We start from the raw sequence: 23,826 nt of genomic DNA, 5'->3' as shown, positions 1-23,826 counted from the left end.
TCCCCGCCCCTTCCCCTCGCGTCGCCCAAGCACCGCCCACCGCGCCAGGTAAGCCCCGCCCGCCGCGGTGCCCCGCGCACCCCCTAGTGGCCGGTGCTGGTCCTCCCTCCCGGTGTCCGTCCGCTGCCGCACCTCCGGCGACGTGCTGCTCTGCGTCCGCTGCACGCGGGGGGCTGCGGGGTGCCACAGTGTCGCCTGCACCCGTTACACCCAGGCCCTGGCGCTCGGCGCCTTCAACAACTGCTTCGATTCCTTCGTCTGCTTCTGCGCCTCCTGGGATTTTCGGGGCTGGGAGCGGGATGCAGGCAGCTGCTGCCCAGTGGGGCTCGAGACGTGGTGGGGAGGGCCTCGGAGAAGGCAGCCCTGCCCCTGAGGTCCAGCGAGCAGAGCCAGCTGTAGGCAGGGCTGAGGGGTACCAGGTGCTGTCCCCCTGCCCTGGCGAGGGGATTTCCTGCAGCTTGGTGCCCAGCACGAAGGGCCGCATGGTCCCAGGCTGCCAGCAGGATTGGGCAGAAAATCCCGCCCTGGATCTAAGGTTCGCTGGGACTTTGCCTCAGTTTTGCAGTTCCTCCGATGCTGCCAGTGCTTTCCCCATCCCATGGGCTCCCCAACTGGGTGCCTGGTCCTGGCACCCCCAGCTCCCTGCCCACCGGACTGTGGCATCCCTCACAGTTCCTCCTGCAGTAACCAAACCCTCCAGAGTACAAATAAACCTTTATTTCTCCCTGCTGGTGGCAGGAACAGGTATAAAAACCCCAGCTGAGCAGGACCTGTCCTCCATCGCCAGGACTACACTCTGGGCACACATGGCCAGCCCTGCTCCTGTGACCCCCCCCAAATATGCCATGGTAGATGCAAGAATGGAAGTGGGGAATGGCTTGGGTGTCCTGACCTTGCCTCATAGGCCCAGCGGTGGGGAGGGGGCACTGCGCTGTGTTCCTCTGTTCTGGCAGGCACCGTGTGCCCCCCCACTGGATACTGTGCCGTGCTGCTGAAACACACAGGCTGTCATTTCCCTTTTACTTGCTTTCCTTGGCACTGGGCCTGATGGCAGATGTGCCACCCATGAGTGAGAGCACATGTAGCAGTATCCTCAGCTCTCCTGAGAGGGGGTACTGTTCCTCAGCATCCCGGTCCCCACTAGTCCCCTGGTGCCCACCAGTCCCCACTCCCAGCCCAGCTCCAGGGTCAGAAGGAGGAGGAGGGCAAGGGCTTCATGGTGTGGGAGTGTGGGGTATCCATCGTCACTGACGCTGGGCATGACTTGACCCCCAGGTCGTTGGGCACCCCTTCAGCATGGCGAGTCATGTCACTGGCTGGCCTGGCCCTGGTGGCTGGCTCTCGTTCTTCCTGAGGATGACACTGCTGAGCTCCTGGATGAGTTTGTTGTTGATGTCTGAAGAAGTCTGCATGCTCTTCTTCCTGGGGATCTCCAGGGAGGTCTCTGTGCTGGGACTGCTCCCTGGCATGGCTGCCTGCTCCCAGTCCTTGGCCAGCGCCAGGGAAGACTCCACATCCCTCTCCAGAGAGGCCGTTTTGGTGGGTCTGAGCTTTGTTTGAGCTGGAGCTTTGTCGCTCTCCAGGTTCAAGCCCCTTTCGAGGGACAGGGCTTTGGTGACAGAGGGACCCACCACACTCTGGGCTGGACTGGAGGGCAGCGAGGAGCGCAATGCTGTGGATGGGGGCTGCTCGGGGAATGTGGGTGGCTTCTTGGACCTGTCCACAGGGGGCACGGCTGACAGGTCTGCCAGCTCCAGCGTGGCCAGCTCAGGGAAGTTGCCCACCTCCTCATAGACAGGATCAGCATCTGCCTCCTTCTCCTTCTGCTCCTCCAGGGAGTCCTGGTGCATCTTCATGGGCTGAGGGAGAGTGGGGAGTTGGGGTGAGGGGCGCTGTCTGCACTGCTCAGCCATACCCCCCTGTCCCCCCTCACCTTGCCCTCCCTGCATTCGGGCACTGCCCAGGGAGCCTTGCCCCCTTGATGTGGGGCTGATACCCATAAGGGACACACCCTCTGTCAGGTCTCTTGGTGCAGGCACTGTTGCCCTTTTTTCCACCATCGCCAATGGAGGGTGAGCATTTTTGTCACTGCTGAGGCATGGTCCATGCCACCAGACTGTGGCACCAGCCCAGCATCCCTTGGCAGAGGTGGTCTTGGTGGGGAGGGCAGATGGACACCCATGCAGAGCACAAAGCCAGGCAAGGTGAGGTCCAGCCGTATGGTCCCCACAGAAGTAACCTGAAGGCAAGGAGGACCCAAACCTATTTCCTTGCATTTCTTATGCTGAACCCCTCTGGGCAAGGCACACCCAATGGGAGGGCCTCTGGGAGCTGGGCTAGATTATTGTGGCTTGCACACACCAGGACCATGCAGAGATCCCCATCCGCAGGTATGGGACACACAGAGCAATGGGTACCCCCTCCTCTGCCACATAGTGTGACCAGGATGGTCTGGGCTTGTCTCTGAGTGCAGGTGGGATGCTGCAGGCAAGCTTTTGCTGCCATAGCCAGGAGCTAAGGTGCAAAGCCAGCAATGGACGTGCTCCACGTGTGCGGGTACTTACAAAGAACATGGACAAAGTCCTTCGTGTGTGCAGGCGGCGCTAGAAACAGAGGAGATGGGCAGAGGTAAGCACGTGATAGCACGGAACAGGGTCACAGATGCCTTGGCAGGCAGAAGATGGGCAGTGGGGTGCAGGACCCCACATGACCTTGCAGGGCACACATGGAGAGCTGCCACGGACACAAGCACAGCACACAGCATGCACATACCACCGAGCACAGGGACACACACCCAAAGCATCCATTGGTGCCAGGCAGCATGCACCCGCCTCCAGGGCCCTGGGGTGGGTGCATGGTCTTGGGATGGGTGCATGGACATGGGTAGGTGCAGCTGTGGGGCTTTACCAGGGTCTGGTTGGCAGAAAGCATGGTGGCGTCTGTGCTGTCCCCGTGCAGAGGCACCAGTGGCATGGTGCCAAACTTCTGCTTGGCTAGGTCAGAGGAGGAGCGCCGGCGCATGATCACTGGGTGCAGGTCATCGTGCTGTGCACAAGGACAGGGCAGGAAGGGGGGTCATGTCTGGCTGCCCTGCCAGCCCTCTCCTGTCCCAGCCCGGCCCAGCTGGGTGGCATGGCCAGCCTACACTTACCTGAGCCTTGAGGATGCTGGTGGTCCAGTCCCACAGCTCAGCCTGCCCCGAGCACACCAGGTACCTGCAGAGAAGTCAGCTGAGAAGCTGCTAGAGAGCAGGGCCAGCGGGGTCCATGTCGCCTTATCACCTTGCCTGTAAGCCTAGGCTGTCAGGCACAACTGTACCCAGTGGGGCTGCACCTCTGAAACTCTCCACATGCCCAAATCACTGCTTCAAGGGCAAGGCGAGAGCTTATTGGACACCCATGAGGTACTTCAGCTCAGCTGTCCCTGCTGCCCTTAGAACAACATCTCAGCCCCATTTCTGGGGCAGGTGATGTGCTCAGCTGCTGCCTCAGCATCGGTGGTATCAGGGAAACAGGGACAGAATCAGCAGGATGCATGGGTGTGCCAGGGTACCCAATGGTTCCAGGGAGGCTGGGGCAGGGAACCCAGCTCAGGGAGGGGCACAGGGTGCAGGAGCACCTGGTGTTCGGCACACAGAGACACAGAGCAGTGCTGGGTGAAGGCTGGCAGGCAGCACAGCCATGCAGGTGACACGCACACCTGGTCAGGGTGGGCAGGTCCCTCTGGAGCCTAGTGCTGCAAGCTTGGAAGACGCATCTCCATAGGGTACTAGTGTGGATGGTGAGGTAGGAAGGGTGTGTGGTATGGAGATAGATTGCCCCTGGAGCCTGGCCCCCACCTTGTACCAGGATCATGTGGCCCCGCCGCTCAGTCCCTCGAGCGGCCCAGCTAGGCACCAGCTCTGCTCAGACCCCTAGGGCCCTGTAGCACTGCCCCTAGCTGTCCCACTCCCACTAAAACTGTGGACAGATCTCAACATCCCCCCAGCCCCAGGACAGCAGGCGCAGATACTCACAGCTGCTGCTTGTCCAGGGTCAGTGTGAAACCCCACCTGGGGAAAGGAAGAGACAGGCTGTGGGGCAGCATTGCCAAGCTCAGACAGAGCCATGGGTCTGTTGGCAGCAGGCAGGGGGCTGAGGTCACCCCACAGGCCCAGTCTTGTCATGGCTTTGGGTCCCAGTGGGGCTTGGCATGCTCCCAGCGACTGGGTTTGTGTGTCAGGTGCTGGGAGCAGGGACCAAGGGATGCATGCCCCAGGGCTATGGCCAGAGAAGGTCCCACTTACTGGGCTGGTGGCTTCAGCTTCTTCCTAATGCCCATGTAAACCTTGGCTGCGTCCAGGGACCACTCACGCTCTGGCTTGGCACTCTGGGGAAGGAGATTCATCAGGTCAGCCCAGCTTGGTTCCTGCCTCCCTGCTAGGAAGACAGCCACTACCGTGCCACCACTGTTCCCAGGATCCCCCTCCCCACCCGCCCTCAGGGTGTGGGTCCATCCCCACAGCATCCCCTGGGTACCCGCTTCTCCTTGAGCAGCAGCAGCCTCCGGTCCCGGATGACAAAGTAGCGCTCTTGAAACTTGTTCCCCAGCAGCTTGGGGGGCTCCTCACGGCATTTCAGCAGCCCGCACTTGGGGGTCTCACGCTTGATGCCTGCCCAGTGTGGGGAGACAGGGATCAGGGGGGCTGGGAGCATGTGAGGCTGGCTGGGGTATTGCAGGGGTATCCCACTGTGTGTCTCAGGGATGTTACCCTGAAGTGGCCAGGACAAGGGGAAGCTCAGGCAGAGCTGTCCCCCTCTGGGGACACCCTGAGGGGCTGGACCCTTTGTGATTGCCTTACCTGTGAAGAGACAGCTGCCCTCGCCGATGGGGACCTTCCTCACCAGCAGGTATGCGGCGCTGGGCTCCGGGAGCTTGCACCACTGCAAAGCTTGCTCCAGCACTTTCTCCTTGGGGTGCAGGGGCCGCTCTGGGGAGGCAGAGACGCTCTTACTGCTGTGTCCTCTTCCTTGTGTCAATCCCCGTCCCCCCTGCCACCTTCAGCAAGCTGCTGCCCGCTGTACCCCACACCTCCTCCTCACCACCCTGGCCATGCCGAGAGCATCCCCCCATACCATCCCCACCATGCTCACCCAGCTCCCCATTCTCTAGTGCCTCGAAGGTCAGCCAGATGTCCAGGCTGGTCACCACGTTGCGCATCTCCAGCACCTGGTTGGTGAGCTCCTCTGCCGTCATTGTGGGGGACACCTGGGGCCAGACACATGGGGAACTGGGGCAGGTGGTGGCAGGATGTATGCCAGGGACAGACTGCACCAGGAGCCTGCATCTCTCCTCCCTTCCTCCAGCACAACCCTCCTTTGGGACTCACCTTCAGGGTGACACAGCAGTCAGGCAGCTTCTGCTCCAGGTAAACCTCAATGATGAGGTCCCCTGCCTGTGAGAGCTGGGGGAAGAGCAGGTGGTGTTGGTGCCATGCTGGCATGGGTGCTGTGCACATCCCCTCTCCCCAGGGGCTGGTGATGGTGTCCCAGGGAGCTGGGGCTGCTTCTCCCCTGGGCAGGAGCCTCAAGGTAATGGACAAGGGGGGACAAGTGGGGGAAGGTCCTTCCTCAAATATCTGGTGTGGGACAGCAGGGACCCAGGGTGGGCAGCTGGGAGTGACCTCATCCTCCAGGCAGTCCCACCAGCCCAGGGGTCCCTGATGTGATGGGTGCTGGCAAGCACGTCCCTAGTACCTGGGTGTCCTTCCAGGTGGTGATCAGACTGTTCTCAAGATCCATCTGGGATACCTGGTCCTCATCAATCTGCCGGAGGAAGGACACATGGGGTGAGAGGGGAGACACATGGAGTCAGTGTGGCATGGGATATGGCTTGAGGACACACAGCCAAGGTTGCGGGATGCAGGGGGAGGCAGAGGTGGGCATTGTCAGCGTATAAAAAGGAAGACAGACAGAGCCAGCATAGAGGGGGCTGGCAATGCCCCTGAAGTAAGCTTACATTGAAGATGCTGACATAGTTGTCAATGAGGTCTTCCATCACCTTAACCTCGTGCTCCCCTTTGCCATCAGTCTGGAAAAGGCTGGGCGCAAAGAGTAGTGCCAGGTTCTTGGTGCTCATCTGATTGAGGTCTGCACATTTCTGCACCCTGGGACAAGGAGAACAGAGGTGAGGGGCTGGTTCTACTCTGGATGGGGTTTCAGTCCCAGCCACCCTCCTCTGCCTCATACAAAGTCTCCTGAAAAACAGCCTGTTTTTCCCCTTCTCCCCAGTTCCCCAGCAGTGGGAGCTTCAAGCCAGGCGGTTCGTTTCCAGGACTTCCAGCTGCCGTCAAACCAGACAACAGCTCCACCTCATACTCTGAGTCAGGGATGGGAATTTGTTTTTTTCCTTTTTTTTTGGGCACTGGGTGAAGTTTATGTCCTACAGAGGGGTGTCTCCTACTCCCAAATCTCCTGTCACTCCCCCTTGCTGCAGGATGACTTTGGGAACATTTGAGTTGTCCCAGAGCAGTGTGCTCCAGCACACCCCAGCATCAGCTGGAGGCTGGTGGGGCAGGACACAGGTGCTGGGCTCTTCCTGGCTCACAGGGATGGGAGCCAGCATTTCCTAGGCAGGGGGGAGACCCCACAGTACTGACTGGCCTTGGGGACCCTGGCTGGAGGTGGCCCACTGACCGGTAGAGGTGCCCAATCAGCGCAGCCAGGGTCTTGTGGTTGAGGCGAGGCAGGTGATGAATGAGCTCCTTGTACCGTTCTAGGCGCTGGGGCTTTGAGGAGATTTCTGGAGGGAGGAAAACAAGTTGTGGACCATTGCTGAGTCTGGTGGACACAGAGCTGATAAGGCACCAGGGCTGGTACTGGGACCCCAACCTGAGGGACACCAGCCCTAGGGGTCCCTGGCAGACAGCCCAGTGTGGGAGCAGAGGTTGGGTGAAGGAGGTACCTGCAGCCTCCTTCCACTGTGGGTGCAGCTCCAGGGTGAAGACAGGGTCCTCGAGCTCACGGAAGAACCTCTTCAGCACATCGGTGACGTCCTCGATGAAGTTGTCATTGATGCGCAGCTTGACGTTGCGGGCGTCCCGCCGAAACTCCTCCATCAGTACCTTGATCCGGGACTTGGCTCCATTCTTGCGGTAAATACCCTCATGCCGCAGGCCTGAGGAAGGGACATAGGGTCATGGGGACCCAATCCTGCCCAGAGAGTCCCCAACAGGGCAGGTGCCCCAAGATCAGTGCCTCTTGGCTGGACCCCTTGACTGCCCTGTGTGTGCCAAAGGATGCTCTGGCTGTGCTGCTGCCACGCTGGGCTCACCGTACTGTGTGATGAAGGCAATGCAGCTGTCCACAATGATGGGGATGTCCCCCCGACTCAGCTGCTGGTCCCGCAGTGCATTACCCCAGCCCCCTGCAGATGCCTGGATGTCAGCATACCATGCCGCTGAGTCTGCCCGTGTCAAGCCCTGCAGGTAAAATGTCCTGAGAACAACAAGGGCAGAGAAGAGGGAATGAAGGTTGCTGGAGGGGGTGGATTATCCCCTCCTGCCTGTATGCACAGCCTGGTTCTGGAACAGAGAGCAAGGCACAGCCGGGCTGAGCCAAGGGACATCCTACCACAATGAGAGACCCCAGAATGGGGTGATGACCTCTGTAAGCCCCTTGGCCACAGCCCTGCTATCCCAGTAGTGTCCCCACCGTGGGTTTGGGATCAGCATCAACCCATGCATGAGTGCCTTTATTATGGTCAGCCTGTTGAGGTTGCTTGGGTCATTCCCCATCTTTCCTGTGGCCAGGACTCACCTCCCCATCTCCACAAGGATCAGCAGCTCCTTCTTTTCTGGGGTCTCTGTGGGGGGAACCAGACCTGCATTGGGGTGAGAAGCAGAGGGGTCAGAGCCCTGCACACCCACCCGCCATGAGGTGCCTGTCCCAGGGTGCAGCACGGCACTCACTGAGCTCCTGCAGCCGCCGGAGGTTGATGCTGTCCTCAGTCCCGTCATCCTCGGCGGGGCAGATGAAGAGATGGGCTTTCTGCAGGATGAAGAAGGCCTGCTGCCACCGCTCAGGGTTGAGCATGCACTTGTAGCGCATCTGGCCCACGCGCTGGAACTCATAGCCCAGCAGGCAGTGACAGCTCACGGGCGTGAACCACTGTGGGATGGAGCAAGAGAGGAGCTGGGTAAAGACAGGGCTCAGCCCCCTAGTGCAGACCCCCACAAGTATTGGGGCAGGTTTCGGGGGGGGATGGGGACACCTGCAAAAAGAAGGAGAGTGCTTGCCACACAGGATGAAGCTGGGAGGAATCATAACAGGGAAGCTGGGACACAGCCCAGGGAACCACCAGCGGCACAGGGTGCTGGGGCTGGGGCTGGCTCACCTTGCCAATAGCACTGGCCCAGGCTTGCAACATCTCAGGCCCATCAGTTCCCAGCTGCTGCGCTTTTTCCCCAGTGAGGAAGAGCTCGAGGGTGAAGCGAAACCTGCACAGGACAAACCAGTCCATCAGGGCATCCTCCACCCCAAACATGCACTCAGAGCCAGACCAGATCATCGCGCCAAACAGGGAGCAATGCCTGTCCTTGCCCTCTGTGTGCCCACAGGGTCTCTGGGCTTGCAGCTGATGAACAGCTGGGGGTACCTTTCGGTGGGGCTGGGGCTGGCAAGTGCCTGGGCTCTGCTTACGCCCAGGGAGATGAGGTCCCTGCTCTCGATACGGCCCAGGGGTTCAGTGGATTTCTCCATCTCAAAGAAGAGCAGGGCTCTCTCCAGGGAGCACCACGTGCGCTGGAAGTCTGTGGGACGAGGGGGTCAGCAGCACTGGGGTGGGCGCCCCACCAGCTGCCCTCCCGTGCTCCCCACACTTACCCTCTTTGGTCTTCTTGGTGCCCGGAAGCTTTGAGGGGGCCATGGCTCGGTACAGGTACCCGCTGTGTGTCACCGGCTGTGTGATCTCATTGTAGATGCCCTCTGGACCCAATTCCTGTGCACAGGGGCTCCCTGCGGGGAACGGCACTGAGAGCGGAATGGGAGCAGGCAGCACAAAAGCATGGGTACCAGGGCGGCAGGGAAACCCCACTCATGCAAGTGCAGGCAAGGGGGTGTGCCAGGCATGGGGTTCCTTGTAAAGGGGCTTCGGAGAAACCTGCTGCCTTTCCCATGGCAAAAGACTGTCACAGTGCCTGATGCCCTGGCTGTCCCCAGCCTTGGGGCATGCTGTGGGGGGCAGGGGCCGTAGCAAGGAAGAAGCCCCCCCATCACAGACAGTTGGGACTCGAGGGTCCTCATTACCTGAATGGTTCCTGGGCCTTTTATTCTCTGGTCCCCACCAAAGGTCAGCCCCAGGGGCCACCTCACAGGCAGTGGAGTCAGCTGCCAGCCCAGCCTCTGAGGATGAGAAGAACTGCAGGATGGTCTTGAGCAGGGCTGGTCCTGCCACTGCAGCACACAGTGCCTGGGATGAGACAGGAGCCTTTAGGGACCATGTACTGGCTCATGGAGACCCCCAGCCAACTGCCAGGGTTGCTTGAAGGCAGGCAAAGTGGGACACAACCTCCCACCTGAGCTGCCTGGCACAGGGGTGCAGGCGCACACAGCCAAGCAGGAGGTGTTGGTATCTCAGGCCCAGAGCTCTGGGGTGCTTGCCAGCACCCCAGCATCCTGCCTGCACCCTGAGGTGGCCCCTACCTGAAGCACGTCTTCCTGAGTGGCGTAGTGGGGATGGGGCAGGCGGTACCGACCCTCTCGGTACTTGCAGGAGATGAAGTCCCTTCTCTGCTCAGCACTGGCATCCGGGTAGAGGGCCTCGGCAGCAGGGAGGCGAGCGGCCCAAAACCGATTGGCTCGGTCATTTCCCAGCACGATGAAGAGCTGCAGAAGAGTCCCATGGTCATGGTGAACACCAGGGCCAGACGGGAGGAGCAGGATGCCTTGTGTCCCTCCATCCCAGGGGAGACCGTGGGGCTGCTGCCCCATGTGGGGAAGGAGCCTGGCCCTGAGCATGCTGTGCCAGCCCCAGTGCCCTGCCCTGAGTGCCTCTACCTGTACGATTTCATTGGACCAGACGCTGGTGTCAAGCTTCAGACTTTGCACCTTGGAAATGTTGGATCCCAGGCTGCGGTGCTGCCCTGTGGGTAGCAGGAGAGTGAGCTCCCCTTGCTCCTGCCAGGATAACTGGCATCCAAGTCGCACCCATACCCCAGCCAGTACCCCGCCTGCCCAGGCAGGCCCAGCCCACACCTGCTGGGACCCCCATGTGCCCCCCAGGGAGATGTACTGGCCTGCACACTGCTTGCAGATGACCACACACAAGTTGATGGATGCCCAGTCAGGACTCTGAGCCAAGCAGTCTGCACAGTATTTGTTGGCTTTGTTGGACCAGATCTTTTCTGCCACCTCGTAGTCATAGAGAGTCTCGGCTATGGCCTCCTGCAGGGCCTCCATCCACTCCCGCTTCTCCCGCTCTGACTCTGCCATGAAGCTATGAGTGCCAACACAACCAAAACTCAGGGGCCTGGTGCAACCAGTACCCGCGTCCAGCACCCAGCTGCTCCCCCCACCTCATCCCACCTGGACACCTGGGATACCTGAATATTTTGAATGGGGTGATGAGCTCAAAGCTGCGGTTCTTGGCTTCACGGATGGTGGAGCCGCGCATCTCAATCAAGCAGATGGCAATGCCCATTTTAAAGAACTGCAATTCAGAGTGACACTGGTGTTGGCTCTGCAGCACTGCAGCTGTGGTGGACACACCATCCTCAACATGCCCATGATGCTGGGGCTGGAGCCAGGAAGCTGTGCCTGGTACCCCCACTCCTATCACTGCTCTTCTTGGACCAGTCAGACCTGGTACCCTGCCACATCTCTCAGCCATCCCATGTAGGCTGACATAAAGCATTCAGCAAGTGTGTTATGCCTTAAAATGAAAGGCAAGTTCTGCCCACAGCCTCTGAAACCCAGCCATTCAAATCCCTCTGTTTTGGGCATTTGAGTCCACGTTGACTCAGGCACATTGAGAAAGCAAATATCAACTTGAACAAAACCCACAGCGGTTTGACGCTGCTTAGTGCATGCCAGGCAAACTGGAAATGAGGTGACCAGAAAAAAAATAGGGATGCTGAGAAAATTCAGCAGGCAGAAGGTGGGGGTTTCTGTGGGCAGCAGGCAGGGTGCAATGGGTCGGCAAAGACATGCTGCCTCCCATAGGGCAAGCCCACACTGCAGCGGGTATGTTTGCTGGTGATTTCATGGTCATTGATCCACCTGTCCTGTGATGGGTTTGGATTACTTTGGTGCGACTAAGACCTAAGTGCCGGGCAGGGATGAAGATAATTTGGTGGTAGTTAAGAGATTGGGAAGGGGGCCTGCTCCTGGAAGTCCCTGCGTTTCCAAGCCCAGGCTCCCACTACAGCTGCACAGTGCAGGATCTCCAGTTTCCCACTCCACCATTCCCTTTTTCCTGCCTGTCCTTTTCCTCTTTGCTCTCCCTTTGGCACTGACCCTGGCTAAGCGCCTTCCATCCCTCCATTGCTCTCACCCCATCCACCATTGGCACAGCCCTCTGTGCCAGTGGAGTGTCTGGTCTGGCCACAAACCTGCTCGCTCTTGTACAGCCACATCTCAGGCACGCTCAGGGCTGCAAACACCTTGGACTTCTGGCCCTTCAGCTCCAGGGTACCTGACTTCTGGCAGTGAGCGGCGTTGGTGGGCCGGGGCTGGGACCCCAGCAGGCGCTGTTCCGTCACCTTCTTCTGCAGCGTGGAGCACCACCCATTCCTCTGAGCTGGGGACCAGGCATGAGGGAGCAGGTCTGAGCCCCTCCCAACAGCCCTGGCATGGAGCAGAGCACCCAGCAGGCAAGGCAGGGGAGAGGTCCCCTTGCTCATCATGGCCAGATGTTTTGGGGATAGGATGTGAGCTGCCTCCAGGGTGCTCTGGCTGAAGGCGGGAGGCAAGGACAGTTGCTTGGGGACTGGTGGGCCCTGGCCTGGGTCTTCGCTTACCCTCATTCTCTGCACGGAAGACAAAGATCCGGTGGCTGGTGAAGACCTGGAACTTGTTGTCCTTGGTGGAGCGAGCCATCTCAATCACAGACAGCGGGATCACCCCCTTAGGGTAGGGCTCCTGGAACAAATCCCAGGTTACCTCCCTTTGCCCTTTCTGCAGGGTACATCCATAATCCAGCCTCCCCAGCACCTGCCTTGCTGAGCATGCTGGTGCCATAACCATAGGAGTGAGGGGATGTGGCAGGGACACCTGCAAGCTCCTGCAATAGTGGCTACTCTGGAGCCATGCATAGTACCTGTTTCCGCATGGGTGCCACTGACGTGAGGCCAGCCCGGCTGCCTGTGCCGCAGGACTGGGGCAGCAGTGCCCGTCACCCCAGGTGGTGTGGCAGCCACCAGCACACTACAGCTGGCCTAACGGGGCCATGCAGAGACCCCACAGAAGGATGAGAGGATGTAGGACAGGAAAAGGTTGTTGACTCATCACACGCACCTAACCCGCAGCACCAGCACCCACAGTGAGAAAAACTCCATGCAGCACATTCTTCACATCCCCCAGGTGCTTGGCTGGGTGGTAACTCATAGCACAGCCCGGGGGAGACCAGCACCCAGGCAGAAGCTGAGGATTCAGGTAGGGATGGGTCCGTGGCTGGAACCCAGTGATACCCCATTTGCAGTCTGCCCCAGTGTTTGTGAGCCAGCAGGATCCCCCTCGCCTGCTCCCTGTTCGCAAAGGAACCTTCGCTACCCTGTGCTTCCTGTGGCATGAAGCTGCGTTCAGAGACCCAGGCACAAGGGCCACCGCTCCTCCACCCTGGTGTTGGTAAAGCGGTGCTGGGTCCTTACAGAAGGACAAGGGGAGGCAAAGGGGTTATGGCAGCTCATGTGGTGTTAAGGCACCCTGTTTAAGCAGCATGATGCGGCCTTCCCACCCTGCCCACATCCTGCCCCTTGTACCTTCTCACTGCTGAAGTACATCAGGTTCTTCCCGTCGAAACGGACATAGCGTCTCTGGAAGACATAGTTCCTATTGGGATGGCAGAAAAATTGGGCTGTTGGGGAAGGGATGATCCCCAAAGGACACCAAATCTGCTCACAGACCCACCCTCCCCCCAAGGATGGCTGCACAGAAACCCTTGCAGCATATCTGGGGCACCCAAGAGGGTCCTTCTCCTGTGGGGAAGTCTGGCTACCCCAGTAGCATGGTGACTAGTGTGCCCACCTCACTAGCCTTGCCCAAGGGGGCTTTACATATGGGGACTGTCCCACAGGTGGACACATACCCCTGTGGGGAGAGCTTGTCCAGCCAGCCGCTGAGCATGGTGGGTCGAGGCTCGGAGAGGGATGTGAAGCTGGCGTAAGGGGAGATGGTGAGGTCATCCAGGACCTCATCTGGGTAGAGGTAGGCTGGCAGGCTGAACAGAGCGCCCTCAGCCCGCGGTGCCTCCACGGTGGAGTACCCCTCTGTGTCGTTCTGGATGATGCGGTTGATGAGCTGGGACCGGGTCTCCTCATCGTCACTCCTTCCCTCGCTGCTGCACCCACTGCTCATCCTGTGAGATATGGGGCTGTGAGGGAGCCCAGTTGCAGCACCACGGCTGCTCACCATGCAGGGTCCTGGTCAATGCCATCCCATTTGGGGATGTCTTGCACTGGTCCTGGCTCCATCCTGAGCTCCTTGGGGCACCCAGTGACACGAGTGTTTGCATCTCCATGAGCAGGGTGGGACAAGGGCTCAGTACTCATAAGACCCATGGTCACCAGCAGCCCGCGGCTCAGCCAGTCCTATATGATGCCAAGGCTAGGGACAGCTGGCAAAATTGGCTTCCCCACCTTGGGTAATACCGCAAAGGCCACCATACAACTCCAAACCCCTGGCATTACCTCCTTCCCCTCTTCATACCACAGGCAGCAAAGCCAGGCAGTTCCCCAGTCCCATGTCCTGCTCTACACACACCCCAGATACCTCTTCACCAGGGGTCTCAGCTGCCCGCTTCCTCTGCCTCTCCAGTGTTCACAGCACCAGGAAGGTCTTTCTACCACAACACCCTCCCGCCTGCTCTTGTGTCCACCTGAAATGTTTTGCAAAGGAATTGGGATGGACAGATGGGCAAGCGGAGCACCTGCATCAATCTCCTTTTCTTGGGAAGCCATGGTAAAACCCCTGGTGAAACTATCCAGCCATAACAATAAAAGGAAATTATAAACTGCTAAGCCTGCCCCTTCCCCTCAGCCCTCTCAGCCAGATATTTTTCTTTTCCTGAAAGGGAAATGTGCTGGGAAATGTCTGGTGGTCCCAGGAGCTCATAGGGGAGCTGCCCAGGTGCAATGGTGATGGGGCGGGAAGGCAGCTGGGGCACCCAGCACCAGCAGGAGAGCACCCATGCCACTGCGCTGCTTGTGCCAGGATGAAGAAAAGGCTCCAAGAAACGCAAAAAGGATGGTCCAAGCCCTGTCACAGCTTCTTTCTGAGGAGCACCTGAGCAAACTGGGCATCTCCAGTGGGGAAAGGGTGAGTGATGGGGGTAGGTTTCTGAAGTCATGGGCAGCATCTCCCTGCCACCACTGCTTCAGTCACAGGATCTGGGTGACATCAGATAAAACCAGCAGGAGCAAGGTGCAAAACTACGTGGGAAAGGAGCAACTGACCTGTGGGAATCCTTGCCATGGGATGTTGTAGGAGAAATTTATGAAGGAAAAACCCACTGGGAGGTACTGAATATGAGGAACCACCTCCAGCACAAGTCCATGTGCTAGAAATGCTTTTGGATGAGGAGAATTACCCCAAACACCTTCCTTCATCATAAATTCTCCAAACTCCTTGTTTTGAGTACTGCCTCATTGTAGGAGCCAAGGCAGTGCACGGACCTGTGCTTTGACCCTGGACAGGTGCCTTATGAGGCCATCAGACATTAGATGTCCCTGAACCATGTGGAACAGAAACAAGACCTGATGTCTGCCTGGGAGGATATTAGGCTGGAGCCACCCAGGCTAGGGGTTGGCTGTGGAGAAGTGGGTTGATGTATGGGACTGAGGAGGTGGGTGGAGAGGGAAAATGGCCTGTCTGGCTCCAGTGTCTGCAAGCAAAATGAGAAATGGCCACGGGTGGCTTGGAGGCTCAGAGCACAATGAAAATTGTTATTTAATTAGCATAACAGAGCCTTGGCAGGGTGATTCGTCTGGCTGGAGTCCCAGCCCAGTGTTCAGCTTCTTCAGGAGCGACTGGCCAGGGAGTGAGGTGGCTGGAGGACTCTGCATGTCATAGGCAGACATCAGCCTTGAGTGTCAGAGCTGAGCGGGATACAGACACTCTGAATGGGTCAGGGCAAGAGAAAAAGGGGAAAAATCCATGACAGCCCCTTCCTGAGCAATGTTTTACAACCACTGAAACCACGAAGAGCTGGAGGACAAGCAGCATCTGGCAGGAACAAAACCCACAGCCTGGCTGGACTGGGGTCTCTCAGCATTCCAGGAGCACGCCAAGACCCAGGCCATCTCCCAGCTCTGCCCTTGAGGACAGAGATGGTGGAGGAAGCCTCAAAAAAACATGTCTGCAAAGTCCAAGTCATCTCCCTTTTCAGCTGGTGTCAGGCAGTGAAGACAACTAACCTTAGGGCCAAATAATTCCCCAGGGCAAGGAAAGGGTATTTCCAGGTCAGCTGAGCCTGGAGGGTGATGCCTGAAGTGCACCAAGTTGGGGCAGTCTTAGCCTGTCAGTGCTCACATGGGAGAGCTGGTGGAGGATGGAGGACGGGTGATGGAAGAAAGGGATCTGCTAGTGGTGAGGGGACCAAGGAGATGATGGATCTTGTTACTTCAGCTGGGGGTCATGGGCCACAGAATCAACCTGTGTGTAGGCACCTGGAGGTAGGTAGGGAGATAAGGAATAAACTGTCAAGGACACACCGTTCCTAGAATTTCTTTTCCTGCAGGGAAGATGCCTTGAGGTGTGGGGAGAAGCAGTCCAGGTAGGTATCTGTCTGAGGATCATCTCATAGTGGGTTTTGATGCAAACCAGGGCAGGGTGCACCATCCTCACTACGATGCCTGATGAGTCACTGTCTGACGCAGTCTCCTGAGCTCCGTGGGTGACATAGGCACTGCTGTGCCACTGTCTCTCTCCTGCTGAGACTATTGTCTGTAGTAGGGCAGATGCTGTCCTCCACACCAGCATTTCAGGGGGATGAGCACCACCAGCTTGGATAAAGGTGCTCAGTGTCAAAGCAGGTGAATCCCACCCTACGCTCCAGACTCCGCTAGACCCTCAGAAACCCAGCTCCCAGATTTAAGGGGAATTTCACATCCCTCTTCCTCTTTGCTGAGGATATCTCATTGCTGGCCAAGGTACTTCTGCCCATCTCTAACACTGACACTCACTGCCCAGATTCCCAAACCAGAGAGCAGTGTGGTCCAGGTGAAACTCTCTCAGAACAGGACAAGAGGAGGTATCTCAGGTAGGAGAAAGGTACCATGCCAAAGGGGTGGGAGGGGCCCTCTGAAGTTTGGAGGGGGAAATGTTTCCCATAAAGAGCAGGATGGTGGGCTACATGAAATACCTACAATGTCCCCAGTGACCAGGTGCCAGTCAGCAGGATGAGGAACTAGCTGAACTGGAGAAACACTAGTGTTGAAGAGGAGAATCAGGAGGTCCTACAGAGGCAGGGGCAGGCCCCCGGGCTGGCCAGCGTTGGCTCAGCAGCTGAACAGGAGCCCACAGCTCTGCTCCAGGGAGATGGTGGTTGGACTGGTGGGACTGGTCTGAAGAGGAAAACATTGGAGCAGCTGGCCAACAGGGTCCATGAGCACAATGCAAAAGGTCTTCAAAGGCTTTTCTGTCTCTTGTTCAACTCCCCACACCCCAACTACCTTAGTGGTCAGGCTGGGAGAAAAAAACCCTGTGAACCACTGCCTCTGACACTCTGCTGTTGGTTGCACCCTGTCTCTTCTCAGCAAGACCGGGCTGCAAAGTGTTTGGTGGGTCCAGGGCTGTGAATGCCTGGCTGATGCCCTCAGGATGCTCTGGATCCCAGATCCCTGTAAGCCTCTGGACGGAGGCTGTGACCCGCAGGGCAGCACTCAGCCTCGTTCTGAACTGCTGGTTCAGAGGTTCCATGGCAGATTGTAGTATTTCTGTTTACAAAACTGTTCCCAGGTATTTGCAGTTCCCCACCCATGGCCTGTGTTGGCTCTCATCTAGGTGCAGCGTCTGGCTAACTGTGACACTGGGTCAGGCCACACTGCAGTGACTTGCTCCCAGAGCAGGAGAGATGAGCTGGACCAACCAATACTGGGGCCAGAAAGGTAGGGGTATGGGAATGCACTGGCTGGCAAGGCCATGGGCAGAGCTGAAGGACAGAGAGTTGCAGCTCGCCTCCTCCTCTCTAAGCAACACAGGAAAAGGAACCCTCCCCATCTGAAATGGGAAGAGCAGCTTTCCTTCCTCTTTCTGAGATGCTATCAGGAGTTATGGAAAGTACATTTCAAAAACATTTTAAAGGTGTCTCTCACAATCTCACTGTCTGCCAGTGTGACAGATCAGCAAATGCTGATCTAATGATGCTGGAGCCTTTGGAAGTTGCACATCCCTTCATCTGGAGCTTAGAGCCACCCCATTTCTGAGCAATCCCTGTCCCCATGGTGTTTTCCGGCTCCCAGTGGCCAAATCCAGGCTCCATCCAGTGTACAGACGCCCAGTGCCACTGGCACTGCCCCGGCTGTACACACGGAGCATCTGTTGGCAAGCACTGTCCTCCCAGGAGCCACTCACCAACATGGCTCCTTCTCATCTCTGAGCCCATTGGCTCTTCTTGAGGCTGCTGACCTGATCCCAAATGCTCCTGATCAGCTCTACAGTGGGGAGAAAAGCTCCCACAGCCTTCCAGGCTGTCCCCAGGGGTGTCCCCTGTCCCCCTGGCATGCAAACCCGAGACCCTGAGCCCAGCCCAGCCCCTGCAGCCTCGAGGAGGTGATGCCTACCTGCACGCTTCTGGCTTCAGATCCAGCTCGGACACTGCCTCGTAGCTCTGATCGGAGGAGATGCCAACACCCTGGGAGGAGAGATCGGTTATGTCCTCTCCCTCTGCCCTTTCCCATCCCAGACCTCAACCTGCCTGGACCACTGTGCAGGTGGCCCAGCCTGTGACTCCCACCCCAGCAGTGATGCTCAGCCAGGCCCTGCTGGGCACCATGGTCTCACCAGCTGCAGCTCCCTACATTGCAGCAGCTGGTGGGAAGCAGAGTGATGGCAGGGGACAGTCACGATCCCCACAGTCTCCTCGCACCTTCTGCTCCTGGGGTGGGGCTATGTGCCCAAAGATGGTCTCGCTGTAGGGGCTGACAGGCTGCTCGCTGACCTCTGTGGGCAGAGACGTGGGAAGGAAAAGCAGTCAGTAGTGCCTGCTGCAGCACAGCAACCAGTCAGGACTGCCAACCCTGGAGGGGGACCCCCCACACCGAGCCCACCACAGCGCACCCCAACATCCAGGGCATCTGGCACAAAAGAGATGCCATCCCAAATATGTGTGGGGCTGGGCCCTGCCTTGGCCCAGGGCCACCCTGGTCCCTAAGCAAGGCAGGAGCACTGGGCAGGACCTGGGGGAAAGGCAGGGTGTGCAGATGTCCCCCTCACCCCCGTTTCTTGGGGACACTGGAAAGTCCCTGCTGTGCACCAGTGCCCTGGAGGCTCTCACCTGGCTTGCTGGTGGGTCTCTGTGGGATGAGGAACAGGCTCCCACTGGGCCAGCTGTGACTGCTGGAAAACAGGAAAGGGGTTATTGCACTGTGGCCAGGATTGGGTGGGAGCCTGCAGGGTTTTTCCACGTTGTTTTCCTGCCTAGCTTACATGGGCTGGAGTCTGCAGCTGACTGGGGCTGAGCCCAGCTTTGTTCTCCAGGATGTGCAGCATCCCCTCCCTGCTCCCAGTACCTTCCTTGCTCCCTTCTCCTCCCCACACTGGTACATAACAGGCTGTGTTTCCTGGGGCTGCTGGGCATTGCCCATCCCAGCTCGCCCCTCTCTAACATCTCCCACCTTGCTTCCAGCATGAGCCAGCCGCAGCACCCTCACTCAGCCACCCCTTCACCATGCTGGGGAGCTCCATCCCGGATGCCTGGCAGGGCAGAGGAGGGGCAGCATCTTCTCCCCCCAACTAGATTAAGCCACCCGGGGGTCCAGGGCCACCCTGTCAGCTTAGAGGGATCCCAGCTGCCCTCTGGGACTGCTCCATATAAAGCCTGGGGAAGGCATGGGGAGAGTGGTGAAAGGGGCTTTGTCAGCACCTGGAGACAGGCAGGGCCAGGCTGGGGATGGGGTCCTTGGGGTGGGGGGCTCTCTGGATCCTCAGGTCTGACTGCTCTGCACCCCCACCTCCACTCCCTGGGGTGAGGGAAAGCATCTACTTACTCAGGCTTGTCATCTGGCTGGGTCAGCTCCTGTGGGGACAGAGCCTGACCCTGGGGACCATCCTCCACTCCCAAGTCCTCGGCAGGTGCTGACAGGGTCTTGAGTCCTTCATAGATAACGTTGGACACCATCTCCAGCCTGCCCTGCCCTGAACCTGGCTGCGAGGCTGTCCTGGGACATTGCCAGGCATCTCTCCTGGCTGGAGTGGCTGTGGTGCGCAGTGGAGGGTTGGGTGTGGGATGAATCCCCAGCATGCTCCCAGTGCTTGGCTCAGGTGCCAGGACCCTGTGGCTGTGCCGTGGTGGGACAGATGGGACTGATGGGGGAGATTTCTCCGATGCCTCCAGGGTTTGTCCATGATCTGGAGCTGGGGGGGTCCGTGTTTCCTCCCGAGTGCTCTCCAGTGCTTGCAGCCGGGATGCTCCCATGCCCATAACCACAGCTGCCCCTGGGCCAGCTGATGGCACTGGCCTGGGCTCTGGGCTCTCCAAATCCGTGGAGCTCTCCCCTGGCACAAACCCCTCCAGTACCACAAAAGCTGCAGGCACCCTCTTGCTCTCTGGGCCTTGTGCTGGCACAGTGGTGCGTGCCAGTGGTGTGGGTACCAGGCCCTGCTCTGGCTTTGAACGAGGGAAAACTGTCCTTGGCTTGGGAACTGGCTTCACAAGGGGAGGAGCAGGGTCCTTCTCTAGAGATGACACCCGGGCAGGTGCAGTGATATGCTGCTGCATCCCAAAGGCATCAGTAGCCCCTCCTGGCTCTGCTTTCATGGCATTCTCGCCTGCCTGGAGGGCATCTAGGACCTCCGTTGCTTGGAGATGGGGGTCTTCTGCTGCAGGTCCCCCCTGGGATTGACTGAACATTCGCGTCTGCTGCACCAAGTTCAGGATCCTTTTGCGGTGCCCAGTGGCAGTGATGCCAATTTGCTGCAGGTGGTTGCCATCCAGTGAGGCAGTATCTCTGGCCATGTGGTACCCATGCTGCTTGAAGACATCCCGGTACCTCTCCAAGTGGATGGTGGCCAGCCAGTCTGCAATATTGGAGTCAGGACCGCACGGGGAGCTCATGGCCCTGGGGTGCCTCTGCAACGGATGCTCAGCCCATCATCTGTGGAAGGAGGAGAGAAAGGGAGTGAGGAGGCAGCAGGAAAGGAGAGGGGGGTTCAGCTGCCATGAAGGGCACAGATCCTGTGGGTGGGAGTGCAGGAAGCTGCCAAAGGTCCCCCGCCTCACTGTTCTCCCCAGAGCTGCTCACCTCCCAGATCAAGAAGCCAGCATCCTGTTGTTCCTCAGCCCCAAGCCTCTCTCCTCCTCCCCGGAGCTGCTGGATCCTGGCCCCGCTTTGTCGGTGGGGCTGTATCCGAGCCCAGACAGGATCCAAGCAGCTGGGGGCTCACAGGGGAGTGGGTGGGTGAGCAGATGCTGGACACTGGGGCATTCTGGGCTCCACCGCATGTGGGGCTGGGGGAGAGAACAAGAGCCAGAGCAGCCGGGGGGGTGTCCCGGTGGAGGCGGCTGCCTGAGGTGGATAACAGGGAAGCAGCTGGGCCCCTCCCAGGGGATGAGCGCCTGTGCCGGCCAGCTCAGGGAGCACTCTGCAGCCGGAAGGGCTAGACCATAATCTCTCTCTCTCATTGCTGGTGAGGGCATGGGAGAGGTCAGCATGACTCACGGGCAGGCAGAAGGGGAACAGCCTCCCTCCCTCCCACCCCCAGCTGGGACAGGCTCCCATGCATCCCCTTGCCAGCACCCACAGTTCAAGACAGAGTGGGACAGCCCAGGGCTCACGCTCAGCACAGTGCCCGCTCACCAGGTCCTGCTCTGCTGGGGACCCGCATCCCCAAATTATTTGCTGGCACAGCCCCGGGACAGAGCTGTGGGCTCTCTGCGGAGAGCTGAGGGCCCTTTTCCCATGAATCATGCTGCTTCACACTAAACCATCTGTGCTGACTGTGCTGCCACTGGGTCTTTTTCCAGTTCCTCCATTTCCCTCTATTGTTCAGCATAGGCTTCCTTCCTGCTGCCTGCATGCTCCCACGCATCCCCTGCCCCCTCCCGCGGGAGCTGCATCCCGACCTGCTGAGGGACAGCCAGGCCAGGCACCATTAGCCCCCACGCCCCTGCACAGGCATCTGCCTGCTTCCCACCACTGTCTGCACAGGCAAGGGCTGCATGAGTGGCATGGGGAAGTGCGGGCAGGTTGGTGTGCTGGCAGAAGAGGTGGTGTCCCTGGGAGCACGTGACGGGGGATGCTGTCAGAAAGCATGCATGAACAGCAAGGGCACTCTGCTCACGTGCGTGGGTGTGGGGTGTGTGTGGTGTGTATGCATGTGCATGGGGTGGGGGCTCCCCATGGGGTGAGCGGCTGCATACTGACATGCATTGAGGAGGGACAGTCATGGCAGGAGCTGGCCGAGAAGCTGGGGGATCCGGGCACAGCAAGCAGGGTATGAGGACATAGCAGACGGAAGGCTGCCTGTTGGTTTAGGACCTACACAAAGGGCTGGGCAGAGGGGTGTGGAGTGTGATGTCCCATACCGTTGTGGGCTGGGTGTCGCTGCCACAGGGATAAAGGGCTGTACCCACTTCTGCCCAGCAGCCTGGTGCTGAAATAGGGCGACTTCCCCCTTTCTTTTGCCTGTATTGCCCCAAGGGATCTGCAGCCAGCTTTCCCCACTGCCTGCCTTGCCTCGGTCTTCAGCAGGCAGCCTCCTGTGGGAACCCGGCTCCTGAGACCTCCCCATGCGTGGGCAGTGGGCACTGGCACCATGCCGAGCAGTGGGCTGTGGTGTTGCACTTTGGAGCAGTCCAGCTGTGCCTGCAGGCAGTGGTGCTTCACAGGGAGGTGGACACCATCCCTGCCCCTACAAACCTGTGCAGACCAGCCCGTACAGTGGGCATGGACTGCCCAGGTCCTGGCGCTTCCCCCCCATCCCCAAGTCTGCCCCATCCATCCCCTGCCACCCTCAGGGTTCTCCCTCACCTCTTGCCCTGCAGCGCAGTCCACAGCCCCCCAGGGCTGGCTCTGACGGAACAGGACGGTGGCAGTGCTGCTGCGGGCTCCACAGCTGCCCCGCTCTGGGCTCCAGGGTGATGCCAAAGCGTCCCTGCTGGGCACAGGGCTCAGCCTGTGGGCACAGGCAGGCAGCCCTGCAGGAACTGCTATGGGCGCAGGCAGGAAGGCTTTGCAGCACCCAGCGTGCACCTCCCACTGCTGGTCCCTCCTCCAGGCCAACCCTCTGGTCCCCATCCCTGTCCCACCCTCCTGTCCTGCCCCTTCCCAGACATGACCCTGCCCTGCACTTGGCCCCTGGCCTGGCTGGTCCCCGGTTCTGCCCCTCAGCCAGGCTCTGCCATCCTTTGGAGGCTGCGCCCCACCCTCCCTGCTCACCCCCTCATGCTCCTTCTCTCGCCTTTCCAGCAAGAGTCCTGCTCCCCACCATGAGTCCTCAGACATGCATTGCCATGGGAGGACCAGGCTTCCCTGAGATCCTCACGCCAAGGCTGTGCTGCTGAGGGAGATCTTTGAAGTTCTTGGGTGCATTTGGTGCTCTCTGCTGTTTCTGCCTCTGGCCTCAGGCAAGAGGAGATATTCACTATATCCACCATGGCCAAGGACTGGGCAGGGTGCAGGTGCTAGGAAGGTGTTGCCAAATTGGAGAAAGCAGGCTAAAATGTTCGTGCTGATGAGGGGACTTGGCACTGAGGCTGGTTGGGTGAAATGTTTGGAACACAAAAACCTCCCCTGTGCTGCAGGGATGCTGGGATGCAGCACCCCAGCCCACTGCTGGTGCCCCACGGCGAGGGGGATGTGGAGTGAGCCAAGGGGTAGGATGGCAGCAGGGTCCGGGGTGGCAGGGAGATATCAGAAGGGTTTCTCGCCTGCAAGGAGCCTGTGCTTTCATCACCAGCTGACCTGGCTGCATTTAACGCAATGCTTTTCGCAAGAGCCCCTGTGGGGCTGGCAGTCTGGCTATCAGCCAGGTTACCCAACCTTGCACACGGAGGATGTCCGAGGCTGATAACTTGCAACACTCCTCAGCCCCCCTCTACTCCTGATGCCAAAGCTGATAACCACTCCCTGCCCTGTGAGCGTCCAGCTCCCTGGGGACCTCGTTGCTCCAACTCAGACAGGTCTATCCCTGCCCCAACAATGCCCCTAAAGCTATTCCAGGGGGCTGGGAGCAGCAGAAGCCCCTGGTGTGGTAGGGCAAGTCTCTGCATTCAGCTAGGTGTGTAAAGGCAGCTTCTCCTTATCACAGGCTTGCTCCTACAAAGCAGAAGCAGAACTCAGCATAAGCCAGGCACAGCTTTTGCTTTCTTCTCACTTCCCCACCAGCTGCTCCAGTGGCTGGTGATGTGTCCCTGGGGCTGGTGATAGCACAGATGGTTCCATGGACTACCCTGTGGGTGGGGTGCAGAGACAGG

The 23,826-nt window shown here is 59.0% G+C and overlaps 1 protein-coding gene across 10 annotated transcripts; it reads right to left on the bottom strand.

The window, feature by feature from the left end:
* Positions 1–697: 697 nt before the first annotated feature.
* On the bottom strand, positions 698–22,593 carry ARAP3 (ArfGAP with RhoGAP domain, ankyrin repeat and PH domain 3). 10 transcript variants are annotated; one of them, XM_075102274.1, is made up of 34 exons: positions 22,382–22,590; positions 19,400–20,506; positions 18,688–18,749; positions 18,280–18,353; positions 17,975–18,045; positions 13,282–13,566; positions 12,956–13,025; positions 11,996–12,116; positions 11,588–11,775; positions 10,580–10,686; positions 10,274–10,473; positions 10,035–10,120; positions 9,681–9,863; positions 9,285–9,447; positions 8,862–9,008; positions 8,635–8,788; positions 8,374–8,476; positions 7,949–8,147; positions 7,797–7,842; positions 7,312–7,475; positions 6,943–7,155; positions 6,675–6,780; positions 5,998–6,145; positions 5,736–5,804; positions 5,369–5,443; positions 5,133–5,247; positions 4,841–4,969; positions 4,518–4,651; positions 4,286–4,368; positions 4,016–4,051; positions 3,152–3,215; positions 2,908–3,045; positions 2,565–2,603; positions 698–1,859 (listed from the first exon to the last, which is right to left on the bottom strand). In XM_075102274.1, exons 2-34 carry the CDS (start codon positions 20,464–20,466, stop codon positions 1,305–1,307), a joined length of 5,394 nt encoding a protein of 1,797 aa, XP_074958375.1. In that variant the 5' UTR covers positions 20,467–20,506; positions 22,382–22,590; the 3' UTR covers positions 698–1,304. The 10 variants fall into 10 exon arrangements, with proteins under 10 accessions (XP_074958375.1, XP_074958370.1, XP_074958373.1 ...); XM_075102269.1 differs by having other exon boundaries at positions 7,797–7,860; positions 22,382–22,589; XM_075102272.1 differs by having other exon boundaries at positions 7,797–7,860; positions 8,862–8,993; positions 22,382–22,589.
* Positions 22,594–23,826: the final 1,233 nt, after the last annotated feature.

This window comes from Phalacrocorax aristotelis, chromosome 8 (assembly GCF_949628215.1).
Source record: "Phalacrocorax aristotelis chromosome 8, bGulAri2.1, whole genome shotgun sequence".
NCBI lineage: Eukaryota > Metazoa > Chordata > Aves > Suliformes > Phalacrocoracidae > Phalacrocorax > Phalacrocorax aristotelis.
The sequence above is the reverse complement of the archived record's forward strand: the minus strand, read 5'-3'. Positions and strand labels throughout refer to the sequence as shown.